This window comes from Sinocyclocheilus grahami, unplaced genomic scaffold, assembly GCF_001515645.1.
Source record: "Sinocyclocheilus grahami isolate Dianchi unplaced genomic scaffold, SAMN03320097.WGS_v1.1 scaffold102.1, whole genome shotgun sequence".
NCBI classification, from domain to species: Eukaryota; Metazoa; Chordata; class Actinopteri; order Cypriniformes; family Cyprinidae; genus Sinocyclocheilus; species Sinocyclocheilus grahami.
In genome coordinates this window covers 1,483,969-1,500,164 of record NW_015505281.1, presented here as the reverse complement: position 1 = coordinate 1,500,164, position 16,196 = coordinate 1,483,969, and the positions used below count along the sequence as shown (strand labels likewise).

Genomic DNA, 16,196 nt, shown 5'->3' with positions numbered 1-16,196 from the left:
ATTCGGCCAATCACAACGCACTGGATAGCTGACCAATCACAGCACACCTCGCTTTTCAGACCGATGAGCTTTGTAAGAATCGACGCGTTTCAAAAAGGTGGGGCATAGAGGAGAAACAATAATGTACAGTATGTGGAAAATAATGTGTTTTTTTTTTTACTTTAAACCGCATAAACACATTTCATTACACCAAATACACAAAATAATGTTCTTTATAGCAGCATCATATGACCCCTTTAATAATAAACCTAGATACGTCTAGAGGCATCAGAAAGACACATTTCTACACTAGCACTAATGTTTTAGCGCCTCAAAGAGTTTCCAGAAACAACATTATTTAAGCTGAATGTTCAACCGCATCTCTGGATTGTTAACTTCAGTCTCACTTCTTGGAGTTATTTCTCTCTCTTGTTGCTCATTGAGCAAGTGTGTGTAAAGCAGCTCAGGACTGAAAAGACTACAGAAGAGGCAGAAATGGTGTGAAATGTTGATAAATCCTGCGACAGACGGCTAAAGCCCAATTTATACTTACGCCGTAGGCTGTGCGCTAAGTTAAGTTAACGGTTTAAACACTCACAAACTAACAGTTTAGTTGACTTTAACTTTTAACGGAGCCTTTTAGTTTTGTCGCGTCGCTCGCTGCAAGTTTTTCAGTTAGCGCTCCGCTAGCTAATTAGCACATGCAGCAAGACACAATGCAACCGACTACACAATTAACCTCCAGAAGCATTATACAAAACACACGCGCTTATGTGGTTTTTAATCGCTCTTATAACTATATTCGTCTCTTGTAGCGTCGCTCCTCTGACTGTGAACGCACACACTGCTTAGACTGGTTGCTAACCGAGCTACCAAACATTAAACACACACACCGAGAGTGTGTGTGTGTGTGTGTGTGTGTGAGAGAGAGCGGTACACAGTTATAACAACACACACACAATCGAGAGTCTGGTGTGAGTAACGTGTCAAAGATACAGCAGAAGCAGGGACACGCACCGCACTCACCTGCAGGCTCGGTGTGGTCGCGGCAGGTGAATCAACTCTTCCCCGCTATATCACTCGCCATGAATCTGCACAGAAGAGGAAGTCGAGGCCGCACAGACAACGTGTTGTGGAAAGAGCGAGCATTCAGAGCGGAGACATGAGCGCTGCGCAGACGAGCGCCGCCTACAGGCCAGTGTGTGACCGTGCGGGGCCCTCAGCCCTGGAGCCACTTGGGCCCTGAGCCTGAGCTCATTTCCTTTCTTCAAGCATCAGATTTATTCCGAGACTGCTATGTAGGGGATGGAGAATTTGCATTACGTGTCACGTGATCATATACAGTCAAACCAAAAATGATTCAGACACCCGATATCATTTTTGATATCTTTTTACTAGTGCTGTCAAAACGATTAATCGCATCCAAAATAAGTTTTTGTTTACATAATATGTGTGTGTAGCCTACTGTGTATATTTATTATGTATATATAAATACCAGTGTTGGGGGTAGCGCATTACAAGTAACGCGAGTTACGTAATCAGATTACTTTTTTCAAGTAACTAGTAAAGTAACGCATTACTTTTTAATTTACAAGAGAATATCTGAGTTACTTTTCCCCCCCCCAATTTATTGCTCATGCATGTATATATTTAAGAAAAATATGTAATGTTTATATATTATATATGATGTAAATTATATGAATATAAATATGTACATGTAAATATTTTCAAAATACATGCTGTATGTGTGTGTATTTATTTATACATAATAAATATACACAATACACACACATGTGTAAACAAAACCTTTTATTTGGGATGCAGCACTACTTTTTACTAGTGGGTGCAGGACACTATCCCCCGGCTTCACAGTCTCAGTAATTCTGAGCTTTAACTGAAAGAAACTGCCTGCACTGCCTGATCTTAAAATATATCAGTGCCTTTGTTTTGACACAAATTGAAAACCTAGTGGAGAATACCTTTTGATTTGTTGCAGATGTAATGGATAATTCAGTTGTCTTATATAACAAAATGACAGTGGTACACAAGAATAACAATAGAAACACTAATATTACGGAGGAACTCTGCAGCTAAATCACACTACACATGCATGGTCTGTGTGAAGAGCAGCTTTTCTGAAGGCAAAGGCTATTCGAATCCCCTTTACATCCGTGATACTAATATATTTGAGGTGTTTCTGTCAGTTTCTTTGTCTGCCGTCTATGTGTGTTAGATGGTTGCTTCCCCCATGCATGCAAAAACGTCATAACAGAGATCATTGTTGTGAAAGTGTTTGAGCAAAATTTAATACTTATACTTTCATGTTATTATCATCCACCATAAGTACACTCATTATTTTATGCAATAGTATTTTCAGTACTTTACCTTTATGCATGATCATAGTCGTCAATGTTCATAATTTATATTCACATTTTCATCTGCATCATTATACAATGAAGTTAAAGTTGACCTTTTATCACTCAAAAGACAGTGGAACTGAGAGGATATCATTCACATTTTCATGCCGTGCTCTTTGATTTATCTTCTGTTATGAATCGTTTCAGTCCTGGCACACACACTCTCTCTGATTCCTCTTTCTATTCCATCTTTATTATTTTGGAAAAGAAATAAAGAGCGATGAATCTAGAAGAATAATAATTTAACATTGCAGGGAAAAAAAACACAACCAATAAATTACTCCATTGAACCCACATCAAGCATTGCTAGTTACTTCTCTGTGAGAGACAGCTGTAGTATCCTCTCCAGCTCTTCCTCCTCTTCCCTCCTCTTCCTTTAGGGAACAAAAAGAAGAGTGAGACTGGCTGATACAAATGAGGAAATACATAAACTCTGTTCCACAGTTTCTATATGAATTTAAGATTTTCTGTACTAAACCCATGTGGTATGTGGAAAATTCCTCACATTAAGTCGCTCCATTGAAAATGTAAAGAACAAAATAATAATAGGTGTTAATGTTTTTGTGACTGGAATAGTTTCTGTAAGTAGAAAAGAAACAACAAATTATTCTTTTGGATGAAAAATGTGTCATAAATGTGCTTGTCATGTTTTATATACTGTAGTGCAACAAAACAAAAAATAAATAAATCTTGGATGAAAAAATGTGTAGTACATGTGCTTGGCAGTTTGTATATAGTGTAACAAAGCAAAACTGAAACCGAAACAAAACAAAACAATTCTGTCCTGGATGAAAAAAATGTGTTTGTCAAGTTGTATATAGTGCAACAAAACAAAACAAAACTACAATAAACTTTTTTTTTAAAAATGTATAGTAAATGTGCTTGTCATGTTGTTTATAGCACAACAAAACAAAACAAAAATGAATTTCACTTTGATGAAAAATGTGTAGTTAATGTGCTTACCAGGTTGTATATAAAAAAACAAACATAAAACAGAGAAAAAAAAAAACAACAAACAAAAATTTTTCTCTTAGATAAAAAAAACCCTACCACGACAGAACAAAGAAAGAAAAATGCTGGCGAACTATAGCGGAAGCGCTTCAGCAATGTTTACACTCTTGTTTTCTGAAGTCAGTCGCTAGTTCCGCCTTCTCCATGACATCACGTGCGTCGTTAAAGACGGCACGCTATGAATGGTCGGGAAGCAACGTGTAGTCTGACATGTTTCTTATCCATGATACGACAAGATTTTAGGAGTCAAAATCGTGTAATCTGACACAGTGACTATCGTGACCGACAAAAATATAGTGTAGTCTGAACCCGGTATAAAGGGAGCACATCTTATAAGATCAGATATCTGTCAATCTGCTAAGCAGAAAATCCTTCAGCATGGTTTGTCAGTCATCTCTCCTTACTCTCGACCCATGATCAGACTCCTACAGCTTGTGTTGGATGCAGGGTAGCCAAGAACGTGTTTTTTTCCCCATGTAATTGGGCTACTGTTGCCATGGGCTGATTTTCTCCCATGGGTTAAAGGTTTGAAATATTGCATAAATTACATTTGACTGAAATGCTTGTAACATTGAAAAATTTTGCATTCTACCCATGATAAACTGTGATCAATCTGCATAACAGTGAACAGTGACTGTATGTATTTTAGGTATGGAAATTACATATTTAGAGTTTTGATATTATATAGACCCCCCCCCCCCCCCTTAACCTGCCCCCACTGTCCTCTTTTTGGAAAACTGAAATATGGTCAGCACAACAAAACAAAACAAAAATAAAACAAAAAACAACAACAACAAACAAAACAAAATGTGTTCATAGAGCAACAAAATGAAACAAATGAAAAAAATACAAATAATAATTTCTCTTGGATGAAAATGTGTAATAAATGTGCTTGTCAGGTTGTATTTAGTGCAGCAAAACGAAAATATGAAACAAAAAACAAATCCAAATTTTAACCTGGATGAAAAAATGTGCAGTAAATGTGCTTGCCAGATATAGTGCAACGAAATGAAACAAACAAATAAAAAAAAATACTGAAAAATAAAATAAAAAATTGTGTACTTAATGTGCTTGTCAGGTTGTATTTAGCGCAACAAAGCAAAACAAAAACTGAAACAAAAAACTTTTTTTCTTGGATGAAAAATGTGCAGCAAATGTGCTTGTCAGATTGTTTATAACAACAAAAAAACAAAAACAAAAACAAAAGAAAACAACATTTTCTCTTTGATTAAAAATATGTAGTAGCCTAGTAAATGTCAGGTTGTATATTAGTGCAACAAAAGAAAACAATAATTTATTTTTTTCTTGGATAAAAAAATGTATAGTAAATGTGCTTGTCATGTTTATAGCACAATGAAGCAAAACTAAAAACAAATGAAAAATGTGCAGTCAATGTGCTTATCAGATTGTATATAGTGCTACAAAAATAAAACAATTTAAAAAACCACAAACAAAAAACTTTTTTTCAAAAAGGCAAAGAAAACAAAAAATAATTATCTTGGATGAAAAATATGTAATAAATGTGCTTGTCATGTTGTTTATAGCACAACAAAAAACAAAAATGAAACAAAAAACAAAATAGAAAAACAAACAAAAAAAATTATCTGATAAAAATGTTTAGTAAATGTGCTTATCAGGTTGTATATAGAAACAAAACAAAAAACAAAATTTCCTCTTGGATGCATGCAACACTGTCTTAGATTTAAGCCATAAAGATATTTTAAGGCAGCATAAATTTGCAGTCAGCTGTTTGCTACAGGCTTTGTGTCAAAAGCCAATGATGCCTTGAAAGCCTGTCTAGATTTGAGCTCAGTAGGTTTGGGAACAGAGCTTATGTTTTTGGATCCTGTCGTTTCTTGCTCCTCTGTCATTCGTACCTGTCTAACTCCTCCTGTTCTCTGCAGGAAAGCTCCATCGCCATGCGTAGCTGTTCATCAAAACTGGTGGCCACAGCAAACGCTCCCGGTGCCCGAGGCTCGGTCAGTGAGCTGTAACACGGAGGTGAGATGAGTGCGGGATCAGACGGGGATAGCGGCTGGCCAGCATCGGACTCGACACTCTCCCCTCCAGCCAGCGACAAAGATTCCTGAATCGCCCTGTCAGACACACAATCACATTTCAAACAGCTGAACAATTGATATGCTCACACTCAACACTCGATACACACACACACACACCTCTCAAGCTGAGAGTCCTCCTCATAAAGCGGAGGCTGAGAATCTGGACGAGTGTTCGTGAGAGCCTCCCATATGGTCACCTAGAGAAACGCACAGGAAAAGAAAGAAATGAGGGAGTGGGTGGAAAGCTGTGGAGGGACTGATGAAAAGTTGATGTCTGCTAATTGTTTAGTATTGACTAGAGCTTCACAATTACTCATAATAAAGACTATGAAAAAGGTTTAATCATGAGGAGTAAAGTATCTGTTTAGATGTGGGGCCAGACGTATAAACATAGCCATGATGTTAACCCTGTGTCTTAAATTAATAACTAGTACAGTATAACCAGCTAAAAATTTAGATGACTTAGACAAGTCTTAGCAGTTTATGCAACCGTGTTTTTTTGCAACACTGAAACTAATCACAGAAATGTCTGCTGTGCATATTAATGATTTTTAAAATTAAATTAAAGTAGTATATTTTTTCGGTATTTATCCTGAACAGGTTGAATATGTGGTTGCATTCTTGGTTATAGCACAAAAAAGCAGATGGATGTTGAATAAAAGATTCACAAGTTTGTTATATAATGTTTTAGTGGCTGGTTTATGGTAACAGCTTATTCTGGTTAAAAATGACTATAGAGATAAACACTGTCAGAATATCTAAAATGACTAATGTTTGGTTTTGCATGAAAGTAAAAAAAAAAAAAAAATTTAAAAACAGATATTTCCAAATTTATTGGGACAAAAATCTACACGTCACAATAAAATAAATAAATAAAAACTGGGAACAGAGCTTATGTTTTTAGATTCAGCAATTTTCATGCCATATATATTTCAATAATGTAATAATCGCAGGGCAGTATCAGTTTACGAGTGGCTTTACAGAAAACAAACCCATATCTGACTTTCTTTTCACCCAAAATAATGTCTAGATTATTTCACAGTCATAAAGAGGAAAATAGAGTTCTAATAGCAGAAATCTAGTTTACTTGCTAGTTAGTGTCTGAATATGAACTCTGAATATCATGCTTCTAAAATAAACTCTGGATATCTTTGAAAAAATACAATAATGAAATAATCAAGATCAAATAATTAGCTCTCTCTCAAATCATATAAACCTAGTACCTTGGAAAACATCGGTTTCCAGGCAGACTGATAAAAATATGCAGCGACTCTTAGAAGTTGAGTACAGCCAGCCAATCAGAACAGAGCTTGCCAGATCGAGAAAGTGCATGGAATATTTTGTGTGTAATGAATTAGAATGCCGATCCATGGACATACCATGTGATAGATGCCATTACCTGGTCACTCTCTGTTCCCGCGTCCAGCAGACTCTGCTGTATGGCGAACTGGAGTAAATTATCATCCTCATCCCTCATTGGTTCGCTGCGGCCTGGTCCAAGGGTGGTGTATTCTGGGGGAGGCTCAAACACAGACGGGTCGATTTCACACTGCAGAGGGGGAGGCGTCTGACCTGAAAGCAGTGAGGTGAGGCTAAATACAGTCACAGTCACAGTCAGAGCAACTTTAGACCTGAAGAGATACTTACCGGCCTCTGTGGCTCCTTGAGGAGATTGTACTGTAACAGAACTGACCGGTTCATCGCAGCCACACAAATTGCTGAATGTCACTCGAGCATTCAACACATGGAAGAGAGGAATTTCTAAGAGTCAGAACAATGATTAAAGTCAATTTAAACTGCTGTTTACAACAATTTTTGGTGTAAAACAGGACATTTCTTGAGAAAATATTTTAAATAAGACCACAAATAAATGTAATGTACAAAATTAAATTCTGTCATCATTTGCTCCCCATCAAGTAGGAGTGGGCGATATGACCAAAATCTTATATCACGATATAAGAGTAATTCTATTTCACAGTAACGATATATATCACGATATAGTTTTTTTTAATTAGTTGTTTTAAACTTTAAATAAGGTCTTTATGATATAAAAATTTTTGATACAATAGAAATGTAATAATTCTTGTCACAAAACTAATACTAGCCTAAATAAAAAAAACTCAAGTTCACCGAAGACAAGTAAACAGTCAGCGACTTAATAATAAGAAGAAATTAATTGCAAGCAATAGGACAAAAAAACTACAGTAGAACAAATAAACAAGAATACATTGTATATACTTTGAAGAATATGCAGAGTTTTATACATTTGATTACTATAATGTGTAAATTTAATGTATTTTCTTCTTACTAAAGTTACAAAAGTGATTTATTCAAGAGCAGTGAGAGATTTTCTGTCTTTTGTTGTTTGATTAACATGAATGACAGACAGCGGGAATATTAGACTGCTGTCACTTTAAGAGCTGCCCCGGATCCAATATACTGTTACATGTGTGTTTTTCTTTCTCGGCTGTTTGCTTTCACTTAAGACCTAAATTACTGCGTTTACGAGGATACTTGCAAAGACGTGCATTTTGACACATACAAGTGTGTGTATTTAACCTTTCAAGGCCTATAAAGCAGCAAAAATAACTTTATAAATAACCCGAAACAACATTCTTCAAACTATCTTCTTTTGTTTTCCATAGAATAAAGAAATGAGTAAATAATGAGGGTAAGCAAATGATGACTGAATATTTGGGTGGACTCTCCCTTTAAGAAAGTAAATAGCAAAAGATTTTGATTGCATTGTTGACTTTAAGGACATAAAATGATCAATCAACTTGATGTGACACTTCTTCTCACCAATCTTTACAGGAAAGCCAGGTGGCAGGCGTAGGGTGATGAAGTCACGCAGCTTGGCAAAGTGGGCGTTAGATATGGCCATGAGGTCAATGATGGGCGTAACCTGCTCAGCCAGCGAGAGAGGATGATCTTCACTCAACCACAGTGTGGCCTTAAACCTGAGTGAGACACACACAGAGGTAAAGAGACAAAGCAAATGTTTTTAATTCACATGCAAACAGGTTCAAATCATGGCACTTTGGGGTTGCCATAGAGATGGTACCTCTGCACTTTGCTGGTGAGCTCAATGGGCCGCCCAATATCTCTGCCATTCAGATTAAACTCTGCATCGAAGTACTCCTCCGCTGTGATGGCTGTTGGGTTATGGGGACTAGCGCACTGAGAAACCTGACTCTAGAAACACAGTAAACAAATGATTCAGTGTTGTCTCCAATCAGCACAGTCACAAATATTGTCACAAAAAATATATATTTAGTTTTTATGCTCAGCGAGGCTGCATTTATTTGATCAAAAATACTGCAAAAACAGTAATGTTGTGAAATATTATTTTCAATTTAAAATAAGTTTTCTATTTTCTTTATGATGTAATTTCTTCCTGTGATCAAAGCTGAATTTTCAGCATCATTACTCCAGTCTTCAGTGTCACACGATCCTTCAGAAATCATTCTAATATGCTGATTTGCCGCTCAAGAAACATTTCCTATTATCAGTGTTGAAAACAGTTGTGCTGCTTCATATTTTTGTGGAAACCATGATAAATGTTTTAAGGTTTCTCTGATGAAAGTTCAAAACAACAACATTTAAAATGTCTTTAGCTTAAATCATCAACCATGCTCAATAAAAAAAATCAACCATGCTCAATAAAAAATACATTTCATTCAATAACAACAACAAAATCTTTTGACCCCAAACTTTTGAATGGTGGGATATATGTTCATTTTTTATATATGATTTAGGCAAATTTTTTTAATGATTATATTAATCATTAACATTTTCAAATCATTTTAATCTTTAAATATTTTGTTAATTTACTTTAATATATTTTTAATTTATAGTTTTGTGAGGTACTTTTAACATTTGTTTAGTTAGTAAATGTAAAAAAAAAAAAAATATATATATATATAAGATCATATGCAACTGAACTGAAATGATGTGCACCAATCAGTGATCACACTCACCCCAGTACTAGAGATGTGCTGCTCAGCAATACCAAGGAAAGACTGTAGAGGAGTTCTAGATCCTGAAAGCACAGAGAGGCCGGGAGTGAGTGGAAGGTGACAGCACAGAAAGGGAAATGCATTTGAGTATATGTAAAAAAAAAAAAAAACTATATGTACTTTTAAATTTTAAATTGACTGTCAGCATAATTTTTCTGTTTGTATGGGTTTAAGTACCTTTACTCCTAGACTTGTCCTGATCAGAAAGGTGTTCAGTCCGAGAACGTGTCACTAACTCCACATTACTGGCACTGAAAACCTACAATTATGCAAGTATAAAAAACAATCAGGGAGGTCATTTTGTCCTCTGCACCAGTATTAATTTTGACAGCAAATTTTGATTTAGTCTTTTGACTAAAATGCCATTTAGTTTGTCATATTTTAGTCATCTGAATTGTTTTTAGTTTTAGTTTACTAAATCTACAGTAAATTTAGTCGGCTAAAATCTAATGGGTTTGGTTACAGTGTAATGCATTTATTAAGCATTTCTCTAACATTTCCAAACTCATTATATAGGTTTGATATTAAGGTTTTATCGTCATAGACACCGATTTAACTGCGGTGACACACAACATGCCTTTATGTTAAAATGAAATAAAACCACTTCTCATAAAGAACAAGAACATGGTCTTCTTTTTAATGAAATACCAATGGTTATATTGGCTAATTAGGCATTCTTTACAGCAACTTGTTTAACATATTCTTCATTCTTTCAAGTAGACAAATGTATTTCTATAAATAAATGTAGATTCATCTTTAGAGCTACTAAAGTTTTTCAGTCAAGAGCAGTGCGCGATTTTCTGTCTTTCTGTTGTTGCTTGATTAAAGGGGTCATATAATGCTGCTAAAAAGAACATTATGTTGTGTATTTGGTGTAGTGAAATGTGTTTATGCGGTTTAAAGTTAAAAAAAACACAGAATATTTACATACTGTACATTATTGTTTCTCCTCTATGCCCCGCCTTTTTGAAACGCATCGACTTTTACAAAGCTCATCGGTCTGAAAAGCGAGGTGTGCTGTAATTGGCCAGCTATCCAGTGTGTTGTGATTGGCCGAATACCTCAAGCGTGTGACGGAAATGTTACGCCCCTCACCATACTGTGATGCCGTGTCCCGGCCGGAGCGATGAGACAAAATCATTAAAACCCATTACAAACGAGGCATTTGTTGCATCCAGTGGGGACATAATTACGGATTATAATTACTTATACTGTCTTTTTACGCGTTGCATCGCGCCGCGTAAACATAAAACTCTGTCTGCATTTGTGATCAGAGAAATTACAAACAACAAGTGCTACTCTACAAACTCGCGTTTGAATCATCAGTGGCAAATCCTTTAAATGAAAATTTACTTACAGACTGAGTCAGAACTGCCGGCATTGTAGTCTAATGTTACTCTCCCAGGATCAGTAAACAGTCCTCCATAAAATGTGTTGCACACATCTGGATATTTGGGTTAAACTGTTCTGGAACAGTGTTGTAAATACAACTTAACCACTGATTTGTAGTCGTGTCCTCTTTTGGAAGACCAAACAAAGTAGTTTCGCTTTCACAACGAACAACACAGCGGCCTAGCATGAGCGGCGAAGGAGCGGCAACCACATGTGACGACCCCGGGCTGGACTCTGCTTCGTCCACGGTGAAAGCCGATCCGGCGATCCACAGCGTGAAGTTGATGTATTCCCTCAGCGACCAGCACGGATCAGCTCTAGGCATGACGAAGCAGATATCGTCCTCTTTTGGAAGGCCAAACAAAGTAGTTTCGCTTTCACAACGAAGCACACAGCGTCTTCACGACATGGCTGCAGCGGCAACAATACTAAAAAGGCTCTACTAATTCTCCGTTCATGCGACGTGAGAGAGTACATGCTGTGAGGCGCGCTTTCTGTGTGTGTATGCTTCAGTGTCTGCGCTCAGAAAACCAGACCGAATTGAGTTCTCTCTTGCGTCGTCAGATTTATCCCACATATTAATATTTTTTAAGGTTTTATGCGACGTGCAGCAAGTGTATGTTAGCTCATGTCCCGCCGGTTCATATGTACGCATCTAACCTCCGAACCACGCAGCAGATTCGTTCTGAATGAAACTCTTCCCAAATCGTCCCTCCCTAACATGTTCGTCTCGTTTTTAATGCGTTGAAGAAAATGTCAATAGATTTTTTTTGTCATTTAAAAAGAGTTTTAGTTCGTTATCGTCTTAAAAATTATGAAGAAAATTATTCGTCAACGAAATGAACACTGCTCTGCACAGGTGTTTTCAGCAAGGCTCAGAGCTAAATGCCTCTTAAAGTGGACCCACCTTTGCTTCATATCCACTGACAACCTCTGTCTTCTCAGAGCGCCATCCCCAAATCCCAGACTTATTTCTAGAGTCAGACAGAACAGGGAATTAGATGTGCAACAGTTGTTTCCAGAGGTAAAAACTATAAAACTCACTACCAAGACAAAATTTATTTTAATGCTAAAATATAACGCTTGAAAGACAGACCTACTGTGAGCTTTAAAGGGGTCACGAACTGAGAAATCAAAATTCCCCTGATCTTTTGACATTTAAGAGGTCATTGTACTATACAAACATCCTGTACGTTTCAGAACTCAAAACTTTCTTGTTAGACTAAAAACTAGCTTATATTAAAGCCAGTCTACCAAAACAACAGCTTGTGGAATCAATGTTCCACTCTATGATGCAATAGTGTGGATAAACACCGCCTCCGCAGAAGATCAACGCCTGCCTGTTTAGCCCTGCCCACTGATTCTATATCACTGTCTGTTTAGCCCCACTCACCAATTCTACATTGCTGCCTGTTTAGCCCCGCCCACCAATTCTACACCGCTGCCTGTTTAGCCCCGCCCACTGATTCTATATCACTGCCTGTTTAGCCCCGCCCACCGATTAATGCATTTAGTAGGCAAATGACAAGAGCGGCAAACACATGTCTACACAGAAACCAAATGATAAACTTCATTTGATGAACTTAATTAAAGATCCATCAGTAAGAACTCGGTCCATTGTTCACTTCATTTTAACGCGGATTCGTTTACAAACAAGGCACAATTCGACGCAGGATTTTCAGAAAGATTAACACTAAAAGACGATGCTGTGTCGACTATATTGGATCGTTTACATCGTTAACATTATTAGTGGACCTCAGAGAACAACACAAAATTAAAAAGGCAGTTCATGACCCCGTAAGTTGTTAAATCGATGATATGTGCTTCTGCTTAAGCCATACTTTGTTATTATTTCAGTTTATTTGTAAAATAATCATGTTTAACAGTTGAATCTATGGTGATGGGTAACTACATTACCCATGATGCCAAACAGAAAATTCCTCCAATCAGAGAGTCGTGCTGAACAAAATAAATCCAAATAAGTTTGCAGGAATGCCAACTCCCATGAAGCACCACAAATTATGTAATCGAGGTGGTACCGCTATGCGGTCACAATACTGTAATTTTTGTTTACAGTATATATGCATATTTAGCAATATACTTGGCGGTAACAACCCAAGTAATCCATACATATAAAGAAAACAAAACAAACAAGTTCAGAAATTAAGTTATGTGTAATCAAATGAAATGACAAAGGGAAAAAGTATTGAACACATGACGAAAAGGAGGTTCAAAAAGGCATGGAAAGCCAAGACACCAGCTGAAATCTATCAGTAATTAAAAAGCAATCCTGCCCCTAGTCAGTGGAAATTAATATTAGCTGGTTCAGAATCAGTCCCAACACCTACAGTACCAGGATGATGAAGATGAAACAAGGTTGGACATTTCAGCAAGACAATGATCCCAAACACAGCCAATTCTCAATTGGTTTCAGAAAAAGAAAATAAAGCTGTTAGAATGGTCCAGCCAATCACCTGACTTGAATCCAATAGAAAATAAGAACTAAAGATCAGAGTTCACAGAAGAGGCCCATGGAACCTTCAAGATTTGTAGACTCTGTGGAAGAATAGGCCAAAATCACATCTGAGCAATGCATGCGACTAGTTTCTCCATACAGGAGGCGTCTTGAAGCTGTCATTACCAACAAAGGCTTTTGTACAAAGTATTAAATACATTTCAGTAGTTCAATACTTTTTTCTCTGAGACATTCCATTTTATTACACAACTTAATTTCTGTAATTATTTGCTTTGTTTTTTGTGTGTGGGGATTAATTGGGTTATTACCGACATCTGGTGGAAAATGCATGTCAACAGCACCTTTTGAAATATATTTACTTAGAAAAATGGTGACGTGTTCAATACATATTTTACCCACTGTATATATATATATATATATATATATACTGTATATATATATATATAGCAATAGTTGCATATTTCTCCATCGTTTTTAATTTGATTATGTTATTTGCAATCCTTCATTAAAGCCATTAAGTACATCAAGTCTTGTACGTGTCTTTTTGTCTGATTTCCAAGTTTTTTTTTTGCTTCAAATAAACCTTTGTAATGTTGTGATTCTCCTCGTAGCTGACTGGTTTGGTTCATGGTTTATAACACTTTAACAAATGCTTTTTTAAAATCCCTATGGGAAAAATGAATGGAAAAAAAATCTCCGGAACCAGCGCCACTGAAAAACAGGCCATGCCCTAATGCACTCCATACAGACTCAGACTAATTAAATCTGTGGTAAAGCCTCTTCCTGTACCTCTCGAAGGCAATGTTGCGTGTGTTGAGATGAGTGGACACTATAGGAGAGGTGAGTCTCTGGGCCGTGTTCTCCTGCGAGGGCAGCATGGCGGCGAGCAGAGAGGGAGCGTCCCGCGGAGACAGAGACAGCGGTTCTGTATACACCACCTGCTTCTCGTGGTCCACCTCCATCACCATGGCCCCGCTCTCTGCAAAACACACAAACCACCTCAAAGCACTGAACTCTGTGTGAATCCTGCATGAATGCGTGCTGAAGACTCACCTCCACCTTTAAAGATGTAGCTGCGTCGGCCCTTAAGCCAAGTCATGTGCTCAAAGCCCAATAAAGTGGTGTCGACCCTCAAACACGAACCACTTTTCCATACACGATACACATCGCTTGGACAAACTTTCGACACTAGAGGAACTGAGTAATTGAGACAGAACGACAACTGACTGTCAGAAGCAATTGATCACAGGAGCTGTCCACATCTGTGGTGCTGAAACGGTTAAAGCTGCCATATAGCTTGCCAATGGTGGGTTGGTTTGTTGTTTGGTTTTATTTAAATTTATTGCCATATCAGCTTCTCAGGGAATAAAATCTGGTTCACACAGGTTCAACATTTAATAATAAATAAATAAATACGATACAATTCGCCAACGGTGAGACAGAAGTGAAAGCGAAAGAGTTTGTGGTTCTTTCCAAACTCACCCCAGCTAGTAAATTCCCATTTCATCTCCACGTAGAAATCCTGTGCCTGCAAGAAAGACGACATGTTAGAATGCCTTTTGAAAGAGGATGGCAAATCAAACCAATACTGTACCTGATAAGTTTATAAAAAAAGTCTTATGGATGCATATCAAATGCATCTTCAGTCAGGGTGTATGTATACTTATGGATCACCTGTCTCAGTTTGCTCAGCAGCTCAGGAATACCAGCCAGTCTCTCTGTGGCTCTCCTGAAGTCTCTGTACTGAAGGACCAGCTGCACAAGCTCAGGGTCTCCAGTGCTCACTGCCTCCTGCAAAACTGCACACACAGTTCAACACTGCCATCACCACCGCCGTGCACCAATGAGATTCACTGAAGATGCACATGTTGCAAGACAAGGAAAAGTTCTTAAAGGACGATGAAAATTAGACACTAATGACCTTTTTGTGTGATTCCAGACCTGTGTGTCCTCTTTTTTTTTTCTGAGGAATATAAACCGAGATATTCTCCAGAATCCCAGGGAACTCTTTTCAATATAATGTAAGAGAAAGGGGACTGGGGCTGTCAATCTCCAAAAATGAAAACAACATCAACATAGCTTGTGTGGTATATTCAGAGATATACCACGGTAGCTATGTTTACATGCACCCTAATAATCCATTAATAATCCATAATTGGACTGATGTCTCAAATGAACTAAAAGGCCTTGATGTAAACGCCGCAATTGAGCTCTTATTGAGCTTGAATTAAATTGAATTTTGATTGGCGTGAAAGAGGTGGTGTAGCCCTGAAATAATGTGACCAAGAAGAAAAAATTAAGCATTTAAATGCTTGAAGCCATCTATTTTCTCAGTCGGATTCAAAAATACCATGCACATGGTGCAGTGTTGAAATGTGTATGAGCCTTTTTATAAGTAGCTAATGACTGAAATCTTGTATTCTGCTTTATTTTCAGTGAATAACTTACATCTCCGTCTGCACCTCACACAAAGTTATAGTATGGCTTTACAAGTCATACGGACTATTTTTATGGTGCTTGTGTCATTTTTGAAGCTTAAACCTTATATTAGGTTTCAGATCACTTTGACACATTTCAGTTTTTTGAGTTGTTGGAAATACTGGTTAACTAACCCATCATGTTTTTCTCGAAATTTTGTGACTTTTTATCATTTAAGGTCATGAAAATGCCTGCAAAGATGTATAGTGGAATGTGTCTACAAAATTTCTATTAGTATTATGATGTTTGTGGGTTAAGCTGCACAGACCTAAATAAAATACACATATATATATATATACAGTGGGTACGGAAAGTATTCAGACCCCCTTAAATTTTTCAATTTTTCACTCATTGCAGCCTTGCA

The 16,196-nt window shown here is 37.2% G+C and overlaps 2 protein-coding genes across 4 annotated transcripts in view; both read right to left on the bottom strand.

The window, feature by feature from the left end:
- LOC107588331 (C-terminal-binding protein 1-like) overlaps positions 1-1,171 on the bottom strand; it is a 30,493-nt gene extending 29,322 nt beyond the window's left edge. The window contains exon 1 of the mRNA XM_016276389.1: positions 997-1,171. The gene's annotated coding sequence lies outside the window, so the exon portion shown is untranslated. The remainder of the gene's footprint in view (positions 1-996) is intronic.
- A 1,097-nt stretch (positions 1,172-2,268) lies between these two features.
- LOC107588327 (ankyrin repeat domain-containing protein 13D-like) overlaps positions 2,269-16,196 on the bottom strand; it is a 22,888-nt gene continuing 8,960 nt past the window's right edge. The window contains exons 3-17 of one of the 3 annotated variants that reach the window (XM_016276386.1): positions 15,029-15,153; positions 14,837-14,882; positions 14,408-14,551; positions 14,144-14,333; positions 11,786-11,852; positions 9,664-9,745; positions 9,448-9,509; positions 8,532-8,662; positions 8,270-8,427; positions 7,115-7,228; positions 6,867-7,039; positions 5,585-5,664; positions 5,285-5,503; positions 2,692-2,770; positions 2,269-2,585 (exon numbers count right to left, since the gene is read on the bottom strand). In XM_016276386.1, coding sequence (XP_016131872.1) covers positions 2,707-2,770; positions 5,285-5,503; positions 5,585-5,664; positions 6,867-7,039; positions 7,115-7,228; positions 8,270-8,427; positions 8,532-8,662; positions 9,448-9,509; positions 9,664-9,745; positions 11,786-11,852; positions 14,144-14,333; positions 14,408-14,551; positions 14,837-14,882; positions 15,029-15,153 — 1,655 coding nt within the window. In that variant the 3' untranslated portion in view covers positions 2,269-2,585; positions 2,692-2,706. Of the gene's footprint in view, positions 2,771-5,284; positions 5,504-5,584; positions 5,665-6,866; positions 7,040-7,114; positions 7,229-8,269; positions 8,428-8,531; positions 8,663-9,447; positions 9,510-9,663; positions 9,746-11,785; positions 11,853-14,143; positions 14,334-14,407; positions 14,552-14,836; positions 14,883-15,028; positions 15,154-16,196 lie in introns of all 3 variants that reach the window. The other 2 variants (XM_016276384.1, XM_016276385.1) reach the window with 2 other exon arrangements.